At 41.4% G+C, this 23,185-nt stretch overlaps 1 protein-coding gene across 1 annotated transcript in view; it reads left to right on the top strand.

Annotated features, from left to right (window-relative positions):
• Positions 1-4,251: 4,251 nt before the first annotated feature.
• LOC140686654 (serine/threonine-protein kinase Nek10-like) overlaps positions 4,252-23,185 on the top strand; it is a 70,107-nt gene continuing 51,173 nt past the window's right edge. The window contains 4 exon segments of the mRNA XM_072940857.1: positions 4,252-4,292; positions 6,048-6,175; positions 6,694-6,766; positions 15,469-15,682. Of these exon segments, the coding sequence (XP_072796958.1) occupies positions 4,252-4,292; positions 6,048-6,175; positions 6,694-6,766; positions 15,469-15,682 (456 nt within the window).

The raw sequence follows: 23,185 nt of genomic DNA, 5'->3' as shown, positions 1-23,185 counted from the left end.
TCTGCTGCCCCTCGGTGGGGTACAGCAGGGCAAGCCCGGTGAAGGACACAGGTCGTTGAAGGGGTGTCAAGAGATTAGTGAAGTGGGGGATCAGTGTCTGCGGAGGCTTGTGTAGAGGAGGTGTTTGAGTAAGGTTTGGGTTAATAGCAAGAGTTTGATCTCCATCTTCTACACCAGCGACTCTGCTGCCTGCTTCCCTGAGAAACTAGGAGCCATCGTGGAGGCACTTCCACAAGCTTTGCTTCCATGTCTTCCCAGCTCCCTGTGCTCCAGGAGAAGGGGGTGCAAGAGGATGGTCATGCCCCAAGTCTTGGACGAGTCCCTGGGACAGGCCGTCGAGTCAGGGTCCTTGGCTATGTCCAGGAAAGAATTCAAGAGCGGGCCACAGGAGAGCGAAAGTAGCTTTATTCAGGGAGAGGCACACTCCGTACACAGAGTGTGGGCCATTTCAGAAGGTCAGAGAGGCTGCCCCCGGTTATGGGGTGGTTAGTTTTCATGGGCTGGGTAATTTCATGGGCTGACACGTGGGAGGATTAGTCCAACTATTTGGGGGAAAGGGTGGGTGGATTTCCAGGAATTGGACCACCGCCCATCTTTTGGCCTTCGGGCACCCTCGGAACTGTCATGGCACCTGTGGGAGTGTCATTTAGCATGTTAATGTACTACAGTGAGTGTCTAATGAGGCTCAAGGTCACTCAGAGTCAAATCTTCCACCATCTTGGGCCCGGTTGGTTCTGGCCAGTGTTCGTCGTGTCCTCAATGGCTGTGTCGTTCCTTTAGTCATCATGCCCTGCCCCCTTCCCCCGTCCCACCTGCACCCATGACCCTGCATGACGTGCGCTCCTGCAGTCCTCATGGAGGCCAGTCCCCTGCTGTGTCTCCATGTCGTGCAGGCCAGCCCTCTTCATGCTGCATCACTAGTTTCTCCACCTCCACTGACTCATGCCTGTGCATCAGCCAGCATACTGCCATTTGTCCCTATCTTAAAAAACAAGCACACTCAACATTCTTCTCTTTCTTTTCCAGCTACTAACCCACTTTTCTCTGTTCTTTCATAGCAAAACTGTCTGGAAGATAGGACTTGGCACATAGTAGGTGCTCAGGAAATAGTTGCTCAGTAACTGAACATGTGAAGGCACTTAAGAGAAGAAGGCTTCTGTGATAATCCGGGGGTGGGCTGATACGAGCCTTGCATTAACGAGAATAAAAGAGAAAGGGGCTGTGGAGGGGAAGGGGGTATATGGAAAATCTCCGTAATTTCCTCAGTGTTGCTGTAAACTTAAAGGGCTCTAAAAAACGAATAAGTCTTCAAAATGTGAGAGGTAGTCTATAAACTTCAAAGGAAAACTTAAATTCTTGGTGACTTCGTTCACATACAGCTGACCCTTGAACAACACGTGTTTGAGCTGTGTGAGTCCACTTACAGTCCGGTTTTATTCACTCCATGCATACCCCAGTACTGCCCACCTGGTAGGCTGAGCCCCAGTGTGCGGACCTGCGGGTACTGAGGACTGACTATAAATTAAATACAGATTTTGGACTGTGCAGAGGGCTGTACTCCTAAGCCCTGTGTTGTTCAAGGGACACCAGTATGAGTAACATAAGAGAGGAAGTAGCCTGTAATTGTAATTGATGGGACAATGGATGGATATACTTAATAGAAGTGATTCATTGTCTTGCTTCAAATATTTTAATTTTCAATCTATCACGTATCTTTTCTTCTAAGAAAAAGAGACTCTGTCATCTGAGTATTACATCTCCTTGTTGACGGGGTAATTGTCTAAGATTTCCTCCTGAGGGTTGATGAGTAATACTAGGCTTGAGTAGAACTTGTTCATGTTCACTTTGAGTTCTAATTACAACGGCAAGTTGTCTGAGGGCTAGAAAGAGGCGACCCCGAGTATAAGCTTGTGTAGAAGAGAACCCCAGTGCTATGGTGGCCCCAGCAGCAGCTCACAAAACAGCGTGAGCTCCCCCCAGGCCCTAAGCATCACAGATGACCTGGACACGAGGCACACTTTTCAGGAATCCCCTCAGTAGGTAGGTTGTTTTTCCAGCCCTCCCTTCTTATTCTTTCTTTTTAATTTGGAACCGTATTTTATTTGATTTGGGTTGATTCCTCAAACAGCTGTGGAGTGGGCATTTGTCATATTTTTGGCTGTCCTGAAGAACTTTGAATGCCTTTTCTGTATTTGGGGAGCTTCCTACTTTTTGAATGTCCTCTCGTTAAAGAAGGCACCAGAAAGAAAAGTGCTCTTTTAGCTGCCCTTGCAGCTGTACCAGGTGGCTACCATGTGGCCTCAGCAAGACTTGGAACTGCAGGTGGTGAATGGGAGACAGCATGCACTGGGCAGAGTCCAGTTTGGAGGCAGGGCAAGGGTGGTTGTGGAAGACGGTGGTATTGGCGTCCTGGTGTCTGCTGTCCAGTGTCAGTGGTGAAGGCTGTGCTGGGGAGACGTTCTCACTGAAAAGCCCCCAAGGCTGGCTCTTGGGTCCTCCCAGAAACCCTGTGAGTCTCCTAATGGCATTTAGTAAGTGCCTTTTCTGCATAAATGAGCTTCCATGCCTCTGTGGGATAAGGTGCAGTAGTAATAGCTTTTAATTACAAAAAGAACAAAAGAAAAGAAGATGCATCAGGAATACACACAGTCTCTGACTCCCTCCTCCCCAACCCCAGTGGGAGGGAAATGCAGAAATGCTGGTGGCTCTCTCTGTATTTATTGCTAATTTTAACAAGTAGTGTTTTCTGAGCACGAGACCTCCTCTGACATAATACTTTCAGTAGTCATATGAGAAGGACTGTCGTTGTCCCATCTGTTAGATGGGACAGAAGGAAGTTAAATACCTAGTCTTATCCTGAGTTCCACAGAAAATGGAGCATAAATGCTAGCCCTTTTGTGGGAGGTGGTGGTCCCAGGGCATTGAGAGTGAGATGAATTGAGAAACACGGAAGGGAAGGGAGGTCAAAATACAGTGTGGTGTGATGCCAAGCTGGCCACAGCTTCAGTAGAAACCACCAGTTACTTGGTCAAGGGGCATGTCTCTGGGTGGATCTTAAGGCACCTGTGTGCATTAGAAGAGTCCATTGGGGGAAATAAGGAGGGAGAATTCATCTCTGTTTCTCATTGGTCAGAGTTTGTCCGTAGGCCCTAACTTCTCCATACTTCCGGGTTGTGTTCCCCACCCCTCCTGGCAGTGTTGTGGGGCAGGGTCACCTATGGCCAGAGTCACCCTGTAGAGCAGGTGGCCTCCACCTGGGTGCAGAAGCTGCTGGAGCTTTCATCAGGGCTAGCAAGAGGAAATCCAGAATTCACCCCGGGGAGTCAGACAGCTGTCCTTGTTAGGAAACGGGGCTCTCTACTGGATAAGCTGGGGGGCATCCAGGAGGCAGGTGGACCAGGACAGATCAGGAATGGACATGCAGGTACATCCCTCTCATCTCTGTCTCCATCACCATACGGTATTTTCCCCGCTTGTCTATGGCTGTGACTCTGTTTCCTCTTCTCATTAAGACACTAGTCATCTGGATTAGGGCCCACCTCAATCAAGTATGAACTCATCTTAACCCGATTACATCTGCAAAGACCCTATCTCCAAATGAGGTCACATTCATAGGTATCAGGATTAAGGACTTCAACATATATTATGGGTCCCAGTTCACCCCACAGCAGCATCTCCATAACGTTCGGGTTGTTTTTGAGGCAATAAGGCTGTCATGCCCAATAAGCAACCCAAATATGTTGTGGGAGCCCTGGGGTAGGGAGGCTCGTGGGCGTCTAGGTGGGACTGGCTGTGAAGCAGACAAGTACTGAGCTAGACCTTGAGGGGTCACAGCGCTTCAGGGGCAGACTCAGAGGGAGCAAGCCCTGCGGAGGTTTGGGAGGAGCAGGCAAGGAGGAGGGAGAAGAAAGAGAGCCAAGAGAAACTAGAGTCAAACAAGACATGAGAAAGTGTCCGAGGAGGAGCACAGTGCTTTTCCTAGGTCACAGCATCCTGTATGCAGAAGGGCCAAGCATTGAGAATTGTCGCTTCCATGGGATGATTTCATGACTCAATGGAAAGGACCAAAGGACACCCCTTAGATCTGCAGATAGTCAGTGATTACTAGGAGTGGTTTTGGGGGAATGGTAAGGGCTTTGGGGTGGGGGGGAGGTGACAAGCAGTCACAGGTAGAACCAGCAACAGCTCGTGGAGAAGTGTGCTGTGAACTGTGAGAATGAGGGTGGTGGTGAGAGGCCAGCAGAGCTGAGGATGCTGGTGTCCAGAGCAGAAGAAGCCACTGATGGGGAGAGGTAAAGAGGGGAGAGAGAGCATGTATCTGTGGAGCAAGGGAGAAATCAAGACCCCTGCTTCATCAAAGTGCCTTCGTTCTGATGTCGTCTGAACAGTGAGAGGGCTTTTACACATTATTTAATATGAAGAGAGTTTTAGAATGTTTTTGAAAACTATTGAATTAGATATTCCAGCTCTTTTAAAAAATCTGTTATTAGCTGTAGCTCTACACAGAGTTATTTTTAGGAAAAGATTGAATAAACATATTCAGAGAATCCAGATTTATTTAGAGTCATGTTTTCAAAAGGACATCGACAGGAATAATAATTATAGCTGTAATTTATTTGCATTTCAGTTCCTAAGTATCCCTTAAAATTTGGATACATCTAAATTTCGTCTTTAAATATTGACTTGCATTAGAAAAAGTTTCTCAGCACTGGCCTAGTAAAAACACTTGTTTAGGGTTTTTACACCAAAATGAGATTTTTAATACTGGTTAGTTTTTTCAAGCTCTCTGCATAAGTAAATTTACTGATCATGATAGATTTTTGAAAAAATACATGTGCTGTTTATCATTATGAAATAAATTCATGACGGTTGGAAGAATTTGAAAAATATATAAATGTATCACGAATTTAGAATCATATTATTCTGCCATCTATCCCTAACCATTATTTTGGTTTTTTTAATTGTTTTTTGTTGTGAAATATTTCATTAGTTAATAAACATCCATTTATACACACTGGTTTCAATATATTCTAGCTATATTATATCTACTTAGGAAAAATGTTTTGAAGAAGTTATGCTATGTATTCATTCAATTGAAGACCCCTCCCCATTCTATTTCCTCTTCCTCCCCAGAGGTGATCACTACCCTGAAGTTGACGTATACCATTTCTGTCTGGGTTTTCATGCTTCTTTAATGTGCGTAACCATTCATTAACAGCACGCAGAAGTGTCACCAGCAGTTGAACGGTCTGCCTCAGGCAGACCCTCACAAGTTGGTCTCAGCCCAGGCTGTGGCGGGTGGCCCTGCCAAGGCCTCCGGGCACCGATCGGAGGTGCCTGGTCTGGGAGCGCAGCTGTGACTGTGCACGTGGCTGACTGGGGTTGACAGGGAAGCCGAGTTCGTTACTGCAACTCCCTCTGGGACCTGTGGGACACTGGCAGAGTGCCATGTCTGGTGTGGAGAGGGCAGGTCCCTCCCGGGAGATCTGCCAGGCAAAGCCTGTGGTTGGACCCGAAAGATCACACACAGGATTTGGCCCGGAGCTGTATCCCTTAATATGGCAACTCTGTGTTCAACTTTTTAAGAACTGCCTAACTGTTTTCCAATAGGCTGCACCATTTTACATTCCCATCAGCAGTGTATGAGGATTCCAATCTCTCATCTTTTTTTTTAAACAACTTTATTCTGGTATGATTCCTGTACAGTAAACTACACATATTTCAGATGTACAGCTTGATGAATTTTGATAGATGTCTACACCTATGAAACCATCGCCACAATCAAGATAGTTAACATTTCCATCACTCCTCGAGAGGTGTTTATGCAGTTCATTTTTATTTGTGGCTTAAAATAAAATTGCTTAGTTGTGCTGCTCAACTCACCTAGTCTGAGAGTATTCAAAGACACTTTTTAGTATGTTATTTGAATTAGTGACCCAGAGTTGTTTTTTTTTTTTGCGTCTCCAACTATAGCTTGAAAGTGGAACTTTTTCCCATGCTGACTTCTTCCTTTTTCACTGTTCATGACCATCGTCATTTTCCTGCAGCCCCAAGGTGCTGAAGAGTGAGCTGTATGGGGAGAAGGCGGACATCTGGGCAGCAGGCTGCATCCTTTATCAGATGGCGACTCTGAGCCCTCCCTTCTACAGCACCAACATGCTCTCCCTGGCTACAAAGATAAGCAACATTGGGAGGCAGGCAGGATCTCATGTTGCCAAAACTACCATTCCTTTTCTTCTCAGATAGAACCTTTGTGATTTGAATGCAACTGTCGATGAAAAGAGGCATTGTTTTATTAGCTGCTTGACCCAGTTTATTTTTTGTTTCTTCCAAATCTGCATCTTGTGCTGTGGCCCACATTCCTCTATAATTGTCTCCAATTTATCCTAGAAAATTATCAAAATAAATATACCACTTTGCTTTTATTCTTAATTGTGTTTTGGACTACCCTCAACCCAGCATATTATATTATCCTGCACATCATTATGAACGTGAATTTAACTTTAAGTCAGCTTGAAAAATCCAATTTTTTGCTCAGAAACTTTCAATTTATATGAATTTTTCTGTTTTGTTTCTGATGAAAATGTGTGCATGAGTTTATGATGCTTGTTGAGTAACTCTAGTTTTGTGGCCAAGGACCACCCCCTAGAGGCACCGTGGGTCCTTTACGTACATCACTCTCCTCTGTTTGGCAGATCGTGGAGGCGGTGTATGAACCAGTGCCGGAAGGCATCTACTCTGAAAAGGTGACCACCACCATCAGCAGGTAATTTTGTCTCACAACTGCGAACCTGTCGGGATTACCAAGAAATACCTCACAAAGTCACTATGTAAATATTTACAAAGAGGAAGGGATCCCAAAGAACCCAAGCCTAGAAAAACGTTTGTGCATCACCAGTCACGGGGACCAATTGGAAGTCACCCAAGTGTCCAAGAAGACGTAGGACATTGACTTGACATACTGCGACCATTAGATTGATGATTCAGAAGACTTTGTATCAGCCTGTGAAACAAGTGTGATCTGAAGCTTAGGAAAACAAACAAAGACAAAAATACGTGTAGATGTGAAAAAAGGCTGGGCAAGAACACTGGAAACTAAAAAAGGCCACGTCAGATGATAAAATTACAAGCATTTTTTTATTCCTTTTTTTAAGTTGGTAATATTCTATTTTGAAGTTGATAATGTTATATAATAATTTCTCAAAGAAAGTCAGAAAGAAGTGCTCCAGCTAGCCAGGTAGGAGGAGTGTAATGAAAGTCCTTATCCCTTTGGAATCTCAAAGTTCTGTCCCCACAGGGCTTGTCTCAGCTGACCTCTCCCGTGCTCTCTGCCCCCTCCGCCCCATCCACAGGGAGCCCCTGTGCGTCTCAGTAAGCACCCTCCATTTGGCCCGTCTCTCCTCCCCTTCCCCTCCACCCCATTCTCTTCCCTCTGATACACGTGTGGTAGAGGCCCTCCCTTCCTCTGGGTCGCTGCTGAGATTGGAGCTCTGTGTTACCGGGGCACCCTGAGGCCCCCCAGCCTCCCAGCACTTGCCCGCTTTGCAGAGTTCATGGACCCCACCACCACTAACCTAATGCATGTGCCTGCGGCCTTGTTTCTTTGTTGTCTCTCTTCCCCACCAAAAGGAAAACTCCACAAAAGTAGGGGCTTTTTAAGCTTACTTTACAGCTGTTCAGTGCCCAGAGCGATGCCCAGTGCAAAGCAGACGCTTAACAATTGTCTGGTTGTATGCATAAGTGACCTTTACCTGCCTGACTGTTACTTCTGGACCATCTTCTGTTCTAAAGTTGGCCCCAGAGTATTACTCTGCCCCATCAAGCAGAGTCAGATCCTTATTATTGTAATAGAAATCCGAGGGTCACCTCAGATAGAATCTTCATCGTCCCTCTGGCCAGTTCCCTTCAGACTCAGTTCTGTGTCTGTCCTCGCTCAGCGCCGTCTCTGACGTAATGGAATAGACACACTGCCATGGCTGCGCCCCTTCCCTCTGGCTTCCCCTCCCAGCCCATTGTTCAGGCATAATGGATACTCCTCATGTGTTTGTAGGATTGTATCTTGAATCCTTCCTCGCTCAGCACGACGCTGCCCTACGTCCTAAGCACCTCAGGCCCAGCAGTGGCTGAGTTTCACTAACTGTGGACTCTGAGCAAACAGTCTGACTATTTTCTCTGCACCTGTTTCCTCATCTGATAAAGTGGGGATCACAGCAGTACCAGCCTCATCAGGCTGGTGTGGTGATTATACAAAGTAACACGTGCAAATCACTTAGCACAGAGCGTGGCTGCGGATAATCTGGAGCCATGCTGGCAGTTCTCATTGTTAATGTCCCGGCCAGTGAGCTCACATCCCTTTCTAAATCATCTGAATTCCATGTTTACCAGATCTGCCCTCTTGCTGATGAATCCAGACAAACGTATTTAAAATGCTCGTCTGCTGTTCTCTGCTATTTGCTTTCTGGGAAATGCCTTAAAAATTCAGGAAGTCTCCAGAGATGTCAAGACACGAGAACCAAACTGACTCATTGAAGCTCTCCTTTTCTTAGGTATTTGATTGCCACAAAGTCTGGGGGACGTAGTGTGGAGAAAAAGTACAGAGACCTTGTTCTGACCTTGTGGCACTGGGCAGACAGGGACTTCACTTGCTCCTGATCGTCCCCTTGGCTGTTGGTATCCACACCTCTTAGTAGCAGAGTCAGCGTTAGATCCCAGCATTATCATGAAAAGCTTAAGAACCTTAGTAGGTTCTAGAATCAAGTGGATTCTAATCCCCTCGTCCACTCACCTTAACCTTCCCGAGCCCCACTCTTCCCGTCTGTCATGTATGGGTAGCAGTAGTAACCACTCACAGGCTTGCTTTGAAGCTGGAATAAGATCGGGCTTCTGATGCTCTTAGCACGGTACCCAGCACATAGTAAGTCCTCCATAAAATTAGGTATTGGCATTATTAATAATATTATTTATGGAATGAAGCATATAAAAATTAAGATGTATTTGATGAAGGATGGTAAAGGGGGAAATGAGATTACAGAAGGACTTGGTCTAGTCTGGGGATCGGGGAAAGTTTCTCTGAAGAAAGGACATATAATCTGAGACCCAGACATTCAGTAACTTTCAGTGAGCAGAGCGGAGAAAGCACTTCACAGACCCGCGTCTCTGAAGGCTTCCCTCAGCGGGACAGCTTGTTGGTCTGAAGAACTGGAAGAAACTGGAGATGCAGCACAGCAAGCAAAGAAGAAAACAGACAGTGAGTGGGTCTGGGAAGCTGCCAGGGGCCAGGGTTGACTAGCTGCTGTAGGCCACATCGAGGGCTTGAATTTTTATCTCCAGCACTGAGGAGTGGACTGAAGGGCTATTAATGGGTTGAGACATAGTGAGGATTTCTTCTTCAGCAAGGACCATTCCTCTAGGGAAAAGATCAGGGGGTGTGAGAAGGGAGGGAAAAGCAGGTCCACCTGTGCTGAGTGGTGATGGTGGCTTTGACTGGACTGGTGGTGGTGTTGATGGAGAGAAGTGGGGTTGTTTCGCTGTGTGTTGAAAGTTGAGTCAACAAATGTTGGAGTTCAGTTATACGAGGATGAAAAAATACTTAAGTTAACTGGGAAAATGGAATGACACTGAGAATATTAAAACAAGTGGATTTGTGATGTGGAACTTCAGCAAATGGAACCAAGCCCATGGAGTAGAAGTTCTGGGGAGGCCAGGGTTAGCTCACCATTAGGAAGTGTGTGTCAGAATTAGAGTTTCCACAGTGGAGCAGGCTGCTGGGTGGGTGGTGAGTCCCCTGTCAACCAGGTTGTTTAAGAGGATGGACGATCACCAGTAGGGGACAATGCAGTAAATGTTTTGAGTACACTTCTAATTCAAAATATTAGGGTGCCCATAATTAGTAGGAACTGAGCCTGAAATTTTATGACTGACTACAAATTCAGATTGCAGCATGCAGCCTGTAACAGATACAGTGTTCACTGAAAGTTGTTCAAGACTCAGTGCCTGGGTTCATATCCCAAATTTTATCTTTAGAAAATTTGACATACAACCAAAACCCATTGTGAGTTGCATGCAGTTACATATTCCAATTGCTTTGGATTTGTAGTCTTTAAAAATTAAATTTAAAAAGAACTAGGGAACAAATTCAATATCCTGTTTTCTTAGTTTCTAAGCAGGCTTTTAAATTGGGAGAATAGCTTGGTAGCCCAGAAGAGTCTGGGGCAGAAAATACGATTTTTGTTGCTCTACCCAACACCAGCATTGCTGTTTTTGCCTCCCAGTCCACTGTTAAGAGAGTGTTTACTTTTTAAAAAGGAAGAACATTTCCTTTTATGCACAAAATATCCCAGTTGCCTAAGTTTTCTATTTCTACGCCTGGTTGCATAAGCCGTCTGGTGCTTTGTGTCAAAGGCAATCATAATGACAAGGCAGTGAATGCCTTCAGCTTGTTCTAAGGACACGTGGATCTTTACATTTTCACCCTCCCCTCAACTCTTTGTTTCTTAGAACATGAAATGTTTACAGTTGAACGTTATTTCCACCTGGTCTCTCACCATAGAGCAGAGACAAAGTGGGTAGGATGAGTGCAACATCCCAGATTTTTTTTTAGAACATGACATTTTATTTGATTAGAGCGTCATTAAAGCATTCGGTTGCTCCTCAGAATTCCTCTGAAGTATCCAAGCAGGGAGGCATTTCAGAACAATGAGGCTGAACTGGACCTTCCGGTAGGAGATGCCCTGAGATTCCAAAACGCTGTGCCCAAATATTTTAGATTAGGGACAGGTAAATTCTTAGATGCTCACTCATCGGTTCGTTCATTTGTTCATTCATTCATTCACTTGCTGAATACCCATCAGGACCCAGACTCCATTTTACATGCTGGGGGGTCCACGGTGAAGGAGATAGGCCCCTCCTCTCCAGAAGTTTCCAGTTTCTGGTGGTGAAACAGACCAAACTATACAATGATTGTAGTAGTTTTAAGGACTTAAATATACACAGACAATGAGAACGTGAAAGGGGGAGAGTAAGTCTGTCTGAAGATGGTCCAAGAAGCCTTCCTGATGAGGTTTGGAAGAGAGGGATGAGCAGATATGGCATGTCTTTTGTGAAATAATAGATACAGTCAGCAAAACACAAATTAAAGCAGAGGCGGGCACACAGGGCGGTGCTAGGCTGGTCGGCAAAGGACGCGGAGGAGCTTTCGGTGTGTTGCTGGTAGGGGGAAGCGCTGCTCAGGCTGTGAAAGGAGGTCAGGCTAGCTGAAGAGGGGCTGAGATGGCATGCCAGGAATTTTCTTTTTGTCCTCTTGGGCCCTGAGGGGCTGCTGAGGAGTTCTGAGTTGAGGAGTATGGTGGTCAGTTTTGGAGTATTCAATTTACAGTATGAGTCAGAGGTGGACAAGAGACGTGTCTGTCATCTAGCAGATGGTGTCAGTGTTCCAAACAGGTGATGATGAAATGGGCCTTAGCTGTGAGATCAGAGGGAAGGACCCGGATCCCAGAAACACTGAGGAGGCAGAAGTGACCGAAGCTGGTGTGGGTTCAGTGAGGGAGGTGATGGAAGAGAAAGGAAGTTATGTATTTTCTTTTTAACTTATTGAGTGTTTACAGCGTGCCAGCACTTTACAGAGATGGCTTGATGTTGTAGATACTACGATTATCCCATTTTGCTGATAGGCTCTCTGAGACACAGAAGCTAAAGCTTCCCCAAGATCAGAGTGAATAAAGGGGAACTGAGATTTAACCCCCAGCTCTCTGACTCAGAGCCTGCAGGCCTAACTGTGAGCTAACCTGTATCTCTTGGGTGGCGCCTTTTCCAACGCCAGTGACTGCAAACACAGGAAGGGAGTGACTTTGGGAGGGGAGATGACTGAATGCCAGAACAGAGGTCATTCTGGTTCCCATTTACCATAATATGTAACTGCATAATGTGTAACACTAGCTTACATTTCCTTTTTTATTAACAAAATAAAGCTCAGATGATAATTCAACTGATATGTCCACGAATCAGTTTAAATACTCACGGACTAATACTTGAGAATATCTGCACTGATGAAGGCTTACATGCTGGGCTTTTTGCTCACATGGTATTCATGTGCAACACTTGGGCAGCCAGGCATTTTTTTTTATCAGTTTTCTTCTTCTTTTTTTTTATCAGCTTTAATCTCTTTTGCCCATAAGTGAAGGTATGAGGAACCTGATTTAATTCGAAAGTGAAGTTCAACACTTAGCTTATCTTGAGATTATGAGCAAAAAAGTAAGAAGCTTGAATACTCGAAATTCTTAGTAGGATTGTCTTTGAATGTGTGAATATGTGGGAAGTGAAGTCTGATGGGGGAGGAACTTACAAGTTGGGGGCTTGGACCCTAGCTCATGTATGGTCTGGCCAGATCCCTGCACTCAGCTTAGACTCAGCAATCTGCCCACAGCCCTCCGGGCCTCTGCCTGGCCTCCAGTTCCATCTCCCTCTCCCTGTCCCATCGCTGCTGCCCTCTGCCCAGGGTGGGCATTGGATGTGTCAGCACGGGAGGACTGTGCCATTTGCTTCCTGTTGGCATGGAGGTTGCAATCTCGTCGGGGTCTCTTGTCTACCAGCAGTTCGGATGCTGGACTGTGAGAAGGGTGATTGGCCTCTCCACTCCAGAAGTTAAAGATAAAGAGAGACTTCTAAAGGCAGCAAGAGGAAAACAAAGAGTCAGTTATAGGGAATCCCCATAAGATTGTCAGCTGATTTTTCTGCAGAAACATCGCAGGCCAGAAGAGGGCGGCATGATATGTTTAAAATGCTGAAAGGGGGAAAAAACCCTACAAAGTTGAATACTCTACCCAGCAAGGCTGTTATGCACAACTGAAGGAGAGATAGAGGTTCTCAGACAAAAGCTAAAAGAGTTTGTGTCTACTAAACAGACTTTACAAAAAGTATTAAAGGATCTTCTTTAAGTGGAAAGAAAAGGCTACAATAAGAAGGAAGAAATTATAAGAAGGGGAAAATCCCACTGGTAAAGGCTGTAGATCAAATGCAGAAAAGCTTTTGAAAAATTCAGCACCCATTCATATTAAATAATCTAAAGAAGAATGATTTATAGAGGGTGCGTATCTCAACCTAATACAGGAGATTTATAATAAACCCACAGCTAACATCATATACAATGGTGGAAAACTGAAAACTTTTCCTCTAAAATCAGGTACAAGGATCTGAACCTTCTACATTTCTACTTAACATAGCATTGGAAGTCCTAGCCACAGCATTCAGACAAGAAAAAGAAATAAAAGGAATCTATATCAGAAGGGAAAAAGTAAAATTGTCACTATTTGCAGATGACATGACACTGTACTTAGAAAACCCTGAAATCTCCACCAAAAGACTGTTAGAACCAATAGCTTGCTATTGAGTTGCTAATAGTTGCTTTCAGTTATAGTTGCTATTTGCATCTTGGCTTCAGGTCAGATCAAATTACATATACATATATACATAACTATATATAATCAAGCACACATAATTGTATCCAATGAAAACCAATGCAGAGCATCTGTTAGGAAACCATAATGGAGCCACATAGATTATGCAGCGCCTGCCCACGGCTCTGTTACCATGGAGACACGTGCACATTCGCACCTGATTTGCAGAGCAAGAGGACCGCGCGCTTCTCGTTATGTGGGCTGTAGTGATGTGTAGCTCCAGAGATCCGTCCGCGTTTGCATTTCTGGATTCCTGAAGTAAGCACTTTGTGGTGGTTGTTTCAGAAAAACACGCCACGCCTAGAATTTGAAATTAAATCAGCGAGAACCAACTGTTTGCATTCTCCATCTTTCCTTTGCTCTACCCTCTTTAAATTGTTAACCCGAATAATTTCAAAGTGCATCCAGTGAAGAAATGAACATTAAAATACTCTGAAATCTCCAAAAAGATGAATACACAGGAATCTGTTGCTTTTCTATACACAGCAAATACTAATGAACTATCAGAAAGAGAATGTAAGAAAACGATGCTCTTTACAATTGCATCAGAAAGAGTCAAATAGCTAGGAATAATCTCAGCCATCGAAAAGAATGAAATTTTGCCATTAGCACGCACGTGGATGGACCTGGACCTGTAATGCTTAGTGAAATAAGTCAGAGAAAGACAAATACTGTATGTTACCACTTACAGGTAGAATTTAAAAAGTAAAACGAAGGAATATAATAAAATAGGACAGACTCACAGATACAGTGAACAAACTAGTGGTTACCAGTGGGTAGAGGGGTGAAGAGGTACGGACTGTAAATATGTGTATACAAATATACAAGAATGTATTGTACAGCACGTGGACTATAGCTGATACTTTGTAATAACTTTACATGGAATATAATCTATAAAAAAATCACTATGTTGTATACCTGAAGCTATTTTAACATCGTAAATCATCTATCACTTAAATTAAAAGAAAAAAGAAAACTAAAAAAACCCTCAAATAAATAAATAAAAGAAGGAATAATAAGGAAAATTATAAATTAGAGTGTTATTTTTACTTCTGTTACTGATAGTAATTTTGTGTAGTAATTCCTGTGCATTGCCTGGAGACATCGTTATAGGTGAAAGTTGTGTTATCTATGGGTTGCTAAATCAAATAGAAGGTGTGAAAATTAGATCTTTTTCTCCAAGTCCAAATAAGTTAAAATTTATTGAGAAGTACACATGATTCAGTGAAATTAGAGCTTTTGATTTTTTAAATATAGACTAAATAGTACAGTGAGTGCCAGAAGGATTTAAATTATGCTAAGCAGTGATCTTGATAACTGGCTCCCCGGGCATCTGGAGTAGCCTTCTGCTGGGGGTTGGCTGTGACGGGAGCAGTCCTCACTTTAGTGGGCTGATTGGTGTTTCCTACCTCCAAAATCTGAGAAAGTTTCGGCATGCAGTGTGTCAGATTAGCTGCTTTAAAAAGAGCACTCCACACACCTTAAACCACCAAGTAACTGGGTTGAATTTTGCTTTTATGAAGTCGTGTTTTGTAAGACTCACTCATCAAGACATGTTGACATTACCCCCCGCACAGCTGGGAAAGTCACTAAACTGTGACGCCCCACCCCACCCCACCAACAGAATCCTTCCTTCCTTGTGGTGCATCACGTGTGATGTTATTGGGACCCCTGTTTGTTTCACTGGCCAGCGAGGCTGTGTGGTTTTGGAAAAGAGCCACTTACCCAGGAAAAGCAGACCCCGCCCACCCCTCCTGAGACCGAGGAGCAGCTTCCTGTGTGTCCTCTGACCCTTGCCCACCAGCCCCCCTGCAAGGAGAACAGTGCTGTCCCCTTCTCCTTCCCAGACTTTCCAGATGTCTTCTGAGAAGTCTCAGACTGAACGCTGTGCTCGAGGTCTGTCTCACCCCAGGTTCTCTTGGGTGCAGACGCCGTGGTGGACACACAGCGGCATTTACCCTTGACCCTCCACACCCCGCGGCCTGGTCCTTACTGTGATTAGCTTATGTTCTCTTAGATGCCTCACGCCGGATGCAGAAGCCCGCCCAGATATTGTAGAAGTCAGCTCCATGATAGCCGATGTCATGATGAAATATTTCGACAGTTTATCCACATCCCAGCTGGCCCTGGAGAAGAAGCTGGAACGGGAACGGAGGCGCACACAGCGGTATTTTATGGAAGCCAACCGGAACGCCGTCACCTGTCAGCGTGAGCCTGCCCTGCTGTCTCACGTAAGTGACAACATTTCAGTCTCTTCAGGATGCATTCTGCTACACTCTCTGAGGCCTATCATGCTTGTGCTAAGGAAGATTCGTCTTAAGTTAGAAAAATATTAATTGCTACATATAATATTTCACTATTATATGGTTATATATTTGCATATATTTTGATATCTTAAAATAAGTCACTATAATTGATGTTCCAAAGGTGTAATGCATAATTTGTTGTGTATTATAAAACCAGAGGTATCAAAAAGATCTCTTAGAAATTCTTCGTTTATAATCTTTGTATAAATAGCAGAGACTGCTTATAATTAACTTCTTCAACAATCTGGAAATACGGATGAAAATGCTGTATGTTGATTTAGAGAAGGAAATCGTATTTGTCTTAAAATGTTTTTTATTAGTCTATGTAATTGCTTTCATTAGTCTTGGTGATGGTAATAATTTTGCCATGGTATAAATCAGAATGTGCGCTGTTATTTTTCTTGCCAGTAACCTTTAAATTATTTAGATACATAAGTTGATTTCTGAGTGTTGTTTGAAAAGGGATGCCAGAGCTACAAATACCCAGAAGGGCAAGTGGTGGTGCCGGTGACCCCCTTGTTGGTGTCCCTTATCTTCCTTCCTCTGTGCCTTTGTTCTGTCATGACCCGTAATCCATCCTTCGCTCATGCTCTGGGGTCCCCAAAAGTAGGGGTTTAGTAAGGGACCCTCCAACCTGTAAGTGTTCTTTAATACCCTCCTGGAGGTGGGCCCAGTGCAGTAGGGTCATAAGGCATCCTTGATCAGGATACCTGGTCATCCATTTCTTTTCCAGAATCCAAAGGACCTGCTGTGGCTCAGCTGGGAAAATGAAGTGACAAATCGGTCTCAAGGAAGAGTCAGTTTTGGTTTCTCAAGTAACAGCATTTCCAGCAAACTCTTCTGTTTTTTTTCCCACAAGAAGGAAAGCACTACTGTTTGATGGGTTTCTCTTTCCATACTTGGTATCCAGAAATTAAACTTCCATTGTTGGTTTCTTTTTTATGGATTTTATTTTATTTTAAATTTTTCTTAGTACAACCATGCCTTTCATTTTCACTTTTCATGTTTTTATATAATTGAGGTATAGTTGATTTACAATATTATATTGGTTTCAGGTGTACAACTTAGTGATTTGGTATTTTTATAGATTGTGGTCCATTTAAAGTTGTTATAAAATCCTGGCTGTAGTCTCTGTGCTTTACATTACATTCTTGTGTCTTACTCAAATTATACCTAGTAGTTTGTGCCTTCTAATTCCCCACCCTATCTTGCCCCTCCTCCTTCTGTCTCCCCATTGGAAACCACTGGTTTGTTCTCTATATTTGTGAGTCTGTTTCTATTTATTATATTCATTTTTTTGTTTAATTTTTTGAGATTCCACATGTAAGTGATAACATACAATACTTGTCTTTCTCTGTCTGAGTCATTTCACTAGGCATAATACCCCCGGGTCCATCCATGTGGTTGCAAATGGCAGGATTTCATTCTTTGTTTATGGCTGAGTAGTATTTCATTGTGTATATATACCACCTCTTCTTTACAATTCTGCTTATGTTATCCTCTAGGAGTTTTAAGGATTCCAGTGTTAGATTTAGATCTTTCATCCATTTTGATTTTATTTTTGTATATGATGTGGGAAAATATTCTAGTCTCATTGTTTTTTGACATGGAGCTGTCCTGTATTTCCAGCACCACTTATTGAAGACAGTATCTTTTTCCCTTTGTTGTAGAGTAATTGACAATAAGTGCATGGGTTTATTTCCTTGCTCGATTCTGTTCCATTAAAGTATGTGTCTGTTTTTGTGGCAAAACATAATGTTTTGGTGACTGTAGTTTTTCATTATAGCCTGAAGGAAACATGAGTGCTCTGACCTTCTTTCTCAAGGTTGCGTTAGCTATTTGAGGTCTTTTGTGTTTCCATACAAACTTCAGAATTATCTCTTCTGCCTCTGTGACAAATGCCGTTGGTATTTTGATAGGGATTGCATTGCATGTGTAGACTGCCTTAGTTGGTATGGTCATTTTCACAATATTAATTCTTCCAATCCATGAATGCCATATATTTGTCCATTGTTTTGTGTCCTCTTCAATTTTTGTTTATTATTTTGTTATTTTATTTTAGTGAAGAGAGGAGGTAATTAGGTTTATTTATTTTTATAAGAGGGGCTGAGAACTGAACCCAAGACGGCATCCATGCTAAGCATGTCCTCTACCACTGAGTTACACCCTCCCCTCTCTTCAATTCTTTTCATCAGTATCTTATAGTTTTCCAAGTACAGGTTTTTTGCCCTCTTAATTAGATTTATTCCTAGGTATTCTATTGTTTTTGATGGGTGGTAAATGGATTTGATTTCTTAATTTCTCCTTCTGATAGTTTGTTCTTAATGTACAGAAATGTAACAGATTTTTGAATATTAATTTTGCATCCTGAAACTTTACTGAATTCATTGATGAGTTATAGTAGTCTTTTGGTGGCATCTTTATGATTTTCTATTTTTAATATCATCTGCAAATTGTGAGTTTTACTTCTTTCTTTCTAATTTGGATTTCTTATATTTCTTTTTGTGATCAGTGTGGGTAGGACTTCCAACATTATGTTGGATAAAAAGGATAAGATTGGGCATTCTTCTCTTGTTCCTGATCCAAGAGGAGATGCTTTTAGCTTTTCACTGTTCAGTAGGATGTGAACTGTGGGTTTATCATATATGGCCTTTATTTTGATGAAGTATGTTCCCTCTTATACCCACTTTCTGAAGGTTTTTTTTATTATAAATATATGTTTTTAATATACGTTTATTGAAGTATAGTCAGTTTGCAATGTTGTGTCAATTTCTGGTGTACAACACAATCCTTCAGTCATACAGGAACATACATATATTCCTTTTCATATTCTTTTTAATCTTAAGTTACTACAAGATATTGAATATAGTTCCCTATGCTATATGGTATAAACTTGTTGTTTATCTATTTTGTATAATACTAGATAGTATTTGCAAATCTCAAACTCCCAATTTACCCCTTTCTACCCCCTTTACTCCCTGGTAACAATGTTTATTTTTTGTCAGTGGGTCTGTTTCTCTTTTATAAATAGGTTTGTTTGTCTTTTTTTTTTTTATATTCCACATATAAGTGATATCATATGATATTTTCTGTTCTCTTTCTGGCTTACTTCACTTAGAATGACATTCTTCAGGAACATCCATGTTGCTGCAAATAGCATATTCATTATTTTTTATGGCCGATTAATATTCCATTGTATAAATATACCACATCTTCTTTATCCATTCCTCTTTCAATGGACATTTAGATTGTTTCCATGTCTTGACTATTGTAAATAGTGCTTCTACGAACATTGGAGTCCATGAATCTTTTTGAATTAAGGTTCCCTCTGAATACAAGCCCATGAGTGGGATTCCTGGGTCATATGGTAAGTCTATTCCTAGTATTTTGAGGAATCTCCATACTGCTTTCCACAGTGGTTGCAGCAAACTGCGTTCCCACCAGCAGTGTAGGAGGGTTCCCCTTTCTCCACAGCCTCTCCAGCATTTATCATTTGTGGACTTTTGAATGATGGTCATTCTGACTGGTGTGAGGTGATACCTCATTGTAGTTTTGTTCTGCATTTCTCTGATAATTAGCAATATTGAGCATTTTTCATCTGCCTATTGGCCATTTGTATGTCTTCATTGGAGAATTGTTTGTTTAGGTCTTCTGCCCATTTTTGGACTGGGTTGTTTACTTTTTTATTATTAAGATGCGTGAGCTATTTATATATTCTGGAAATTAAGCCCTTGTCAGTCTCACTTTTTGCAAATATTTTCTCCCATTCCATAGGTTGTCTTTTTGTTTCACTTATGATTTCCTTTGCTGTGCAAAAGCTTATACATTTAATTAGGTCCCATTTGTTTATATTTGCCTTTATTTCTATTGCTTGAGTTGACGGCCCTAGGAGAACATTGCTGAGATTTGTGTCCAATAATGTTTTGCCTGTATTTTCTTCTAAGAGGTTTATAGTATCTTGTCTTATATTTAGGTCTTTAAGCCATTTTGAGTTTATTTTTGTGTATGGTGTGAGGGAGTATTCTAATTTCTTGATGTGCATGCTGCTGTCCAGTTTTCCCAACACCATTTGCTGAAGAGACTGTCTTTATTCCATTGTATGTTCTTGCCTCCTTTGTCAAAGATTAGTTGACCAAAAGTTTGTGGGCTCATTTCTGGGCTCTCTATTCTTTTCTATTGGTCTATATGTCTGTTTTTGTACCAATACCATGCTGTCTTGATGACTGTAGCTCTGTAGTATTGTCTGAAGTCTGGGAGAGTTATTCCTCCAGCCTCTTTCTTTCTCTTCAGGAATGCTTTGGCAATTCTAGGTCTTTGATTGTTCCATATAAATTTTATTAAGATTTGTTCTAGTTCTGTGAAATATGCCCTGGGTAACTTGATAGGGATTGCATTAAATCTGTAGATTGTCTTGGGCAGTGTGACCATTTTAACAATATTGATTCTTCCAATCCAAGAGCATGGGATATCTTTCCATTTCTTTAAGTCATCTTTAATTTTCTTAGTCAGTGTTTTGTAGTTCTCCACGTATAAATCTTTCACTTCCTTGGCCAGGTTTATTCCTAAGTATTTATTTTTGGGGATGTAATTTTAAAAGGGATTGTTTCTTTACTTTCTGCTCCTGCTATTTCTTTGTTAGTGTAAAGAGATATAGCCGATTTCTGTATGTTGATGTTGCATCCTTCTACCTTGCTGAATCCTTTATCAGCTCTAGTAGTTTCTGTGTGGAGCCTTTAGAGTTTTTATATATATAGTATCATGTCATCTGCATGTAATGACAGTTTTACCTCTTCTCTTCTAATTTGGATCCCTTTTATTTTTTTTTCTTGTCTAATTGCTATGGCTAGGACTTCTAGTACTATATTGAATAGAAGTGATGAGAATGGGCATCCTTGTCCCTTTCCAGATTTTAGTGGGAAGTCTTTCAGCTTTTCACCTTTGAATATTATGCTTGCTATAGGTTTTTAATAGGTTTTATTATGTTGAGATATGTTCCCTCTATACCCACTTTGATAAGAGTTTTTATCATAAATAGGTTTTGAATTTTATCAAATGCTTTTTCTGCGTCTATTGAGATGATCATGTGATTTTGTCCTTTCTCTTGTTGATGTGGTGTATCACTTTGATTCATTTGCATATGTTGAACCATCCTTGTGTCCCTGAGATGAACCCAACTTGATAATGTTGTATAATTTTTTTATGTGTTTTTGGATTCTGTTTGCTAATATTTTGTTGAGGATTTTCCCCTTTCATTTCTTAATTTGTTTTTTGATTTCTCTTTCTCTTTTCTTCTTGATGAACATGGCCAGAGGTTTTTTATTTTGTTTAGTCTTTAAAAAAAACCAGCTCTTGATTTGATTGTTTTTTTTTTATTTTCTATTTTATTTATTTCCTCTCTGATCTTTATTATTTCTTTCCTTTTACTAGCTTTAGGTTTTATTTGTTCTCCTTTTTGTAATTCTTTTAGGTGGTAGGTTATGTTGGTTATTTGAGTTTTTTCTTGTTTTTTGAGGAAGGCCTGTATCACTGATAACTTCCCTCTTAGGACTGCTTTTGCTGCATCTCATAGATCTTATGTGGTTGTGTTTTCGTTGTCATTTGTTTTAAGGGATTTTTAAACTTCCTCTTTGATTTTATTGTTGACCCATTTGTTTTTTAGTAGCATGTTGTTTAGTCTCCAGGCAACTGTTTTTCTTCTCACTCTAGTTGTTTTCTAATCTCATGTAGTTGTGATCAGAAAAGATACTTGATGTAATTTCTGTCCTCTTAAATTTGTTGAGGCTTGTTTTGTGACCTAGTGTTTGTTCTAGTCTAAAGAATGTTCCATGTGCACTTGAAAAGAATGTGTGTTCTGGCTTTTCTTTTTCAAATGTAATATCCTGAAAATTTAAATTAGTCTAAATGATCTGTTGTGTCATTTAGTATTCCATTGTGTTACTGGTTTTCTGTCTGGAGGATCTGTCCAGTGATGTTGGTGGGGTATTAAAGTCTCCTACTATTACTGTATTCACATCAGTTTCTCCCTTTATGTCAGTTAGTATTTTCTTTATATATTTAGCTGCTCCTATATTGGGTGCATATATGTTAATGAGTGTAATATCCTCATCTTCTTGTTCCTTTATCATTAGCTAGTGTCCATCCTTATCTTTCTTTACGCCCTTTGTTTTAAAGTCTGTTTTGTCTGATACGAGTATTGCTACCCCTGCTTTCTTTTCATTTCTGTTTACATGACATATCTTTTTCCATCCTCTCATTTTCAATCTGTGTGACCTTTACCCTAAAGTGAGTGTCTAGTAAGCAGTGTATTTTATATATTTTTTGTATTGAAGTCTAAGAGCAGCATATTGTAGGCTCTTATTTTATTATCCATCTCCTACCCTTTGCCTATTGATTGGAACATTTAGTTCATTGACATTTAAAGTGGTTATTGATAGATACGTATTTATTGCCATTTTAAACCATGTTTTCCTGTTGGTTTTATATTTCTTCCTTGTTTCTTTTTCTTTTGTGGTTTGATGTTTTTCATATTATACTTGAGTTCTCTTCTTTTGGGTTTTTGTGACTCTATTATATGGTTTTGGTTTGTGGTTACCATGTTTTTCATATATGTTAACCCATTATTATATATACTTGGTTTAGACTGGTCATCATGGTAGCTCAAATACGTTATTAAAAAAAAATAAAAATCGGCATTTTATTATTCACCTCGTCCACATTTTGTGATTTGATGTTCTCTTTTACATCTTCATGTTTATCTTTCTGCTGTTCATGGTAGTTATCATTTGCTTTTCTAGTTACAGTTTTCTTTTCTATAGATTCTTGCTTCTTTTCTACTCAGAGAAGACCTTCCAATATTTATTTTAGGATAGGTTTAGTATTGTTCTATTTTAATTTTTAGTTGTCTGAGAAATTATCTGTCTCCCCTAATCTAAATATTAACGTTTCTGGGCATGGTATCCTAGGTTGCAGGTTTTTCTCTGCCAGGACTTTGGATGTACCTTGCCACTCCCTTCTGGCCTGCAACATTTCTGTAGAGAAATCAGCTGATAGCCTTATAGGAGGGGACCCCTTGAAGCTAACTCTTTGTTTTCCTCTTGCTGCCTTTGAATCCTCTCTTTAGCTTTGAATTTTGCCATTTAAATTTTAATATGCCTTAGTTCTCTTTGGGTTCATCTTGCTTGAGACCTTCTCCACTTCCTGTACCTAGATATTTGTTTCCTTCTACAGTGTTAGAAAGTTTTCAGTCATAATTGTTTCAAATATGTTTTGACCCCCTTTTCTCTTCTCCTTCTCGGGCCTCTATCATGCATAGATTGGCATGCTTTATATTTTCCCATGGGTCTCTTATATTGCCTTCATCTTTTTTCATTCTTTCTGCTGCAGTCAGTGTCCTGCCCCTCCCTTTGTGTGTGCTTGTTAACTGTGGGG

This window comes from Vicugna pacos, chromosome 17 (genome assembly GCF_048564905.1).
Source record: "Vicugna pacos chromosome 17, VicPac4, whole genome shotgun sequence".
Taxonomy (NCBI): Eukaryota; Metazoa; Chordata; class Mammalia; order Artiodactyla; family Camelidae; genus Vicugna; species Vicugna pacos.
The sequence above is the reverse complement of the archived record's forward strand: the minus strand, read 5'-3'. Positions and strand labels throughout refer to the sequence as shown.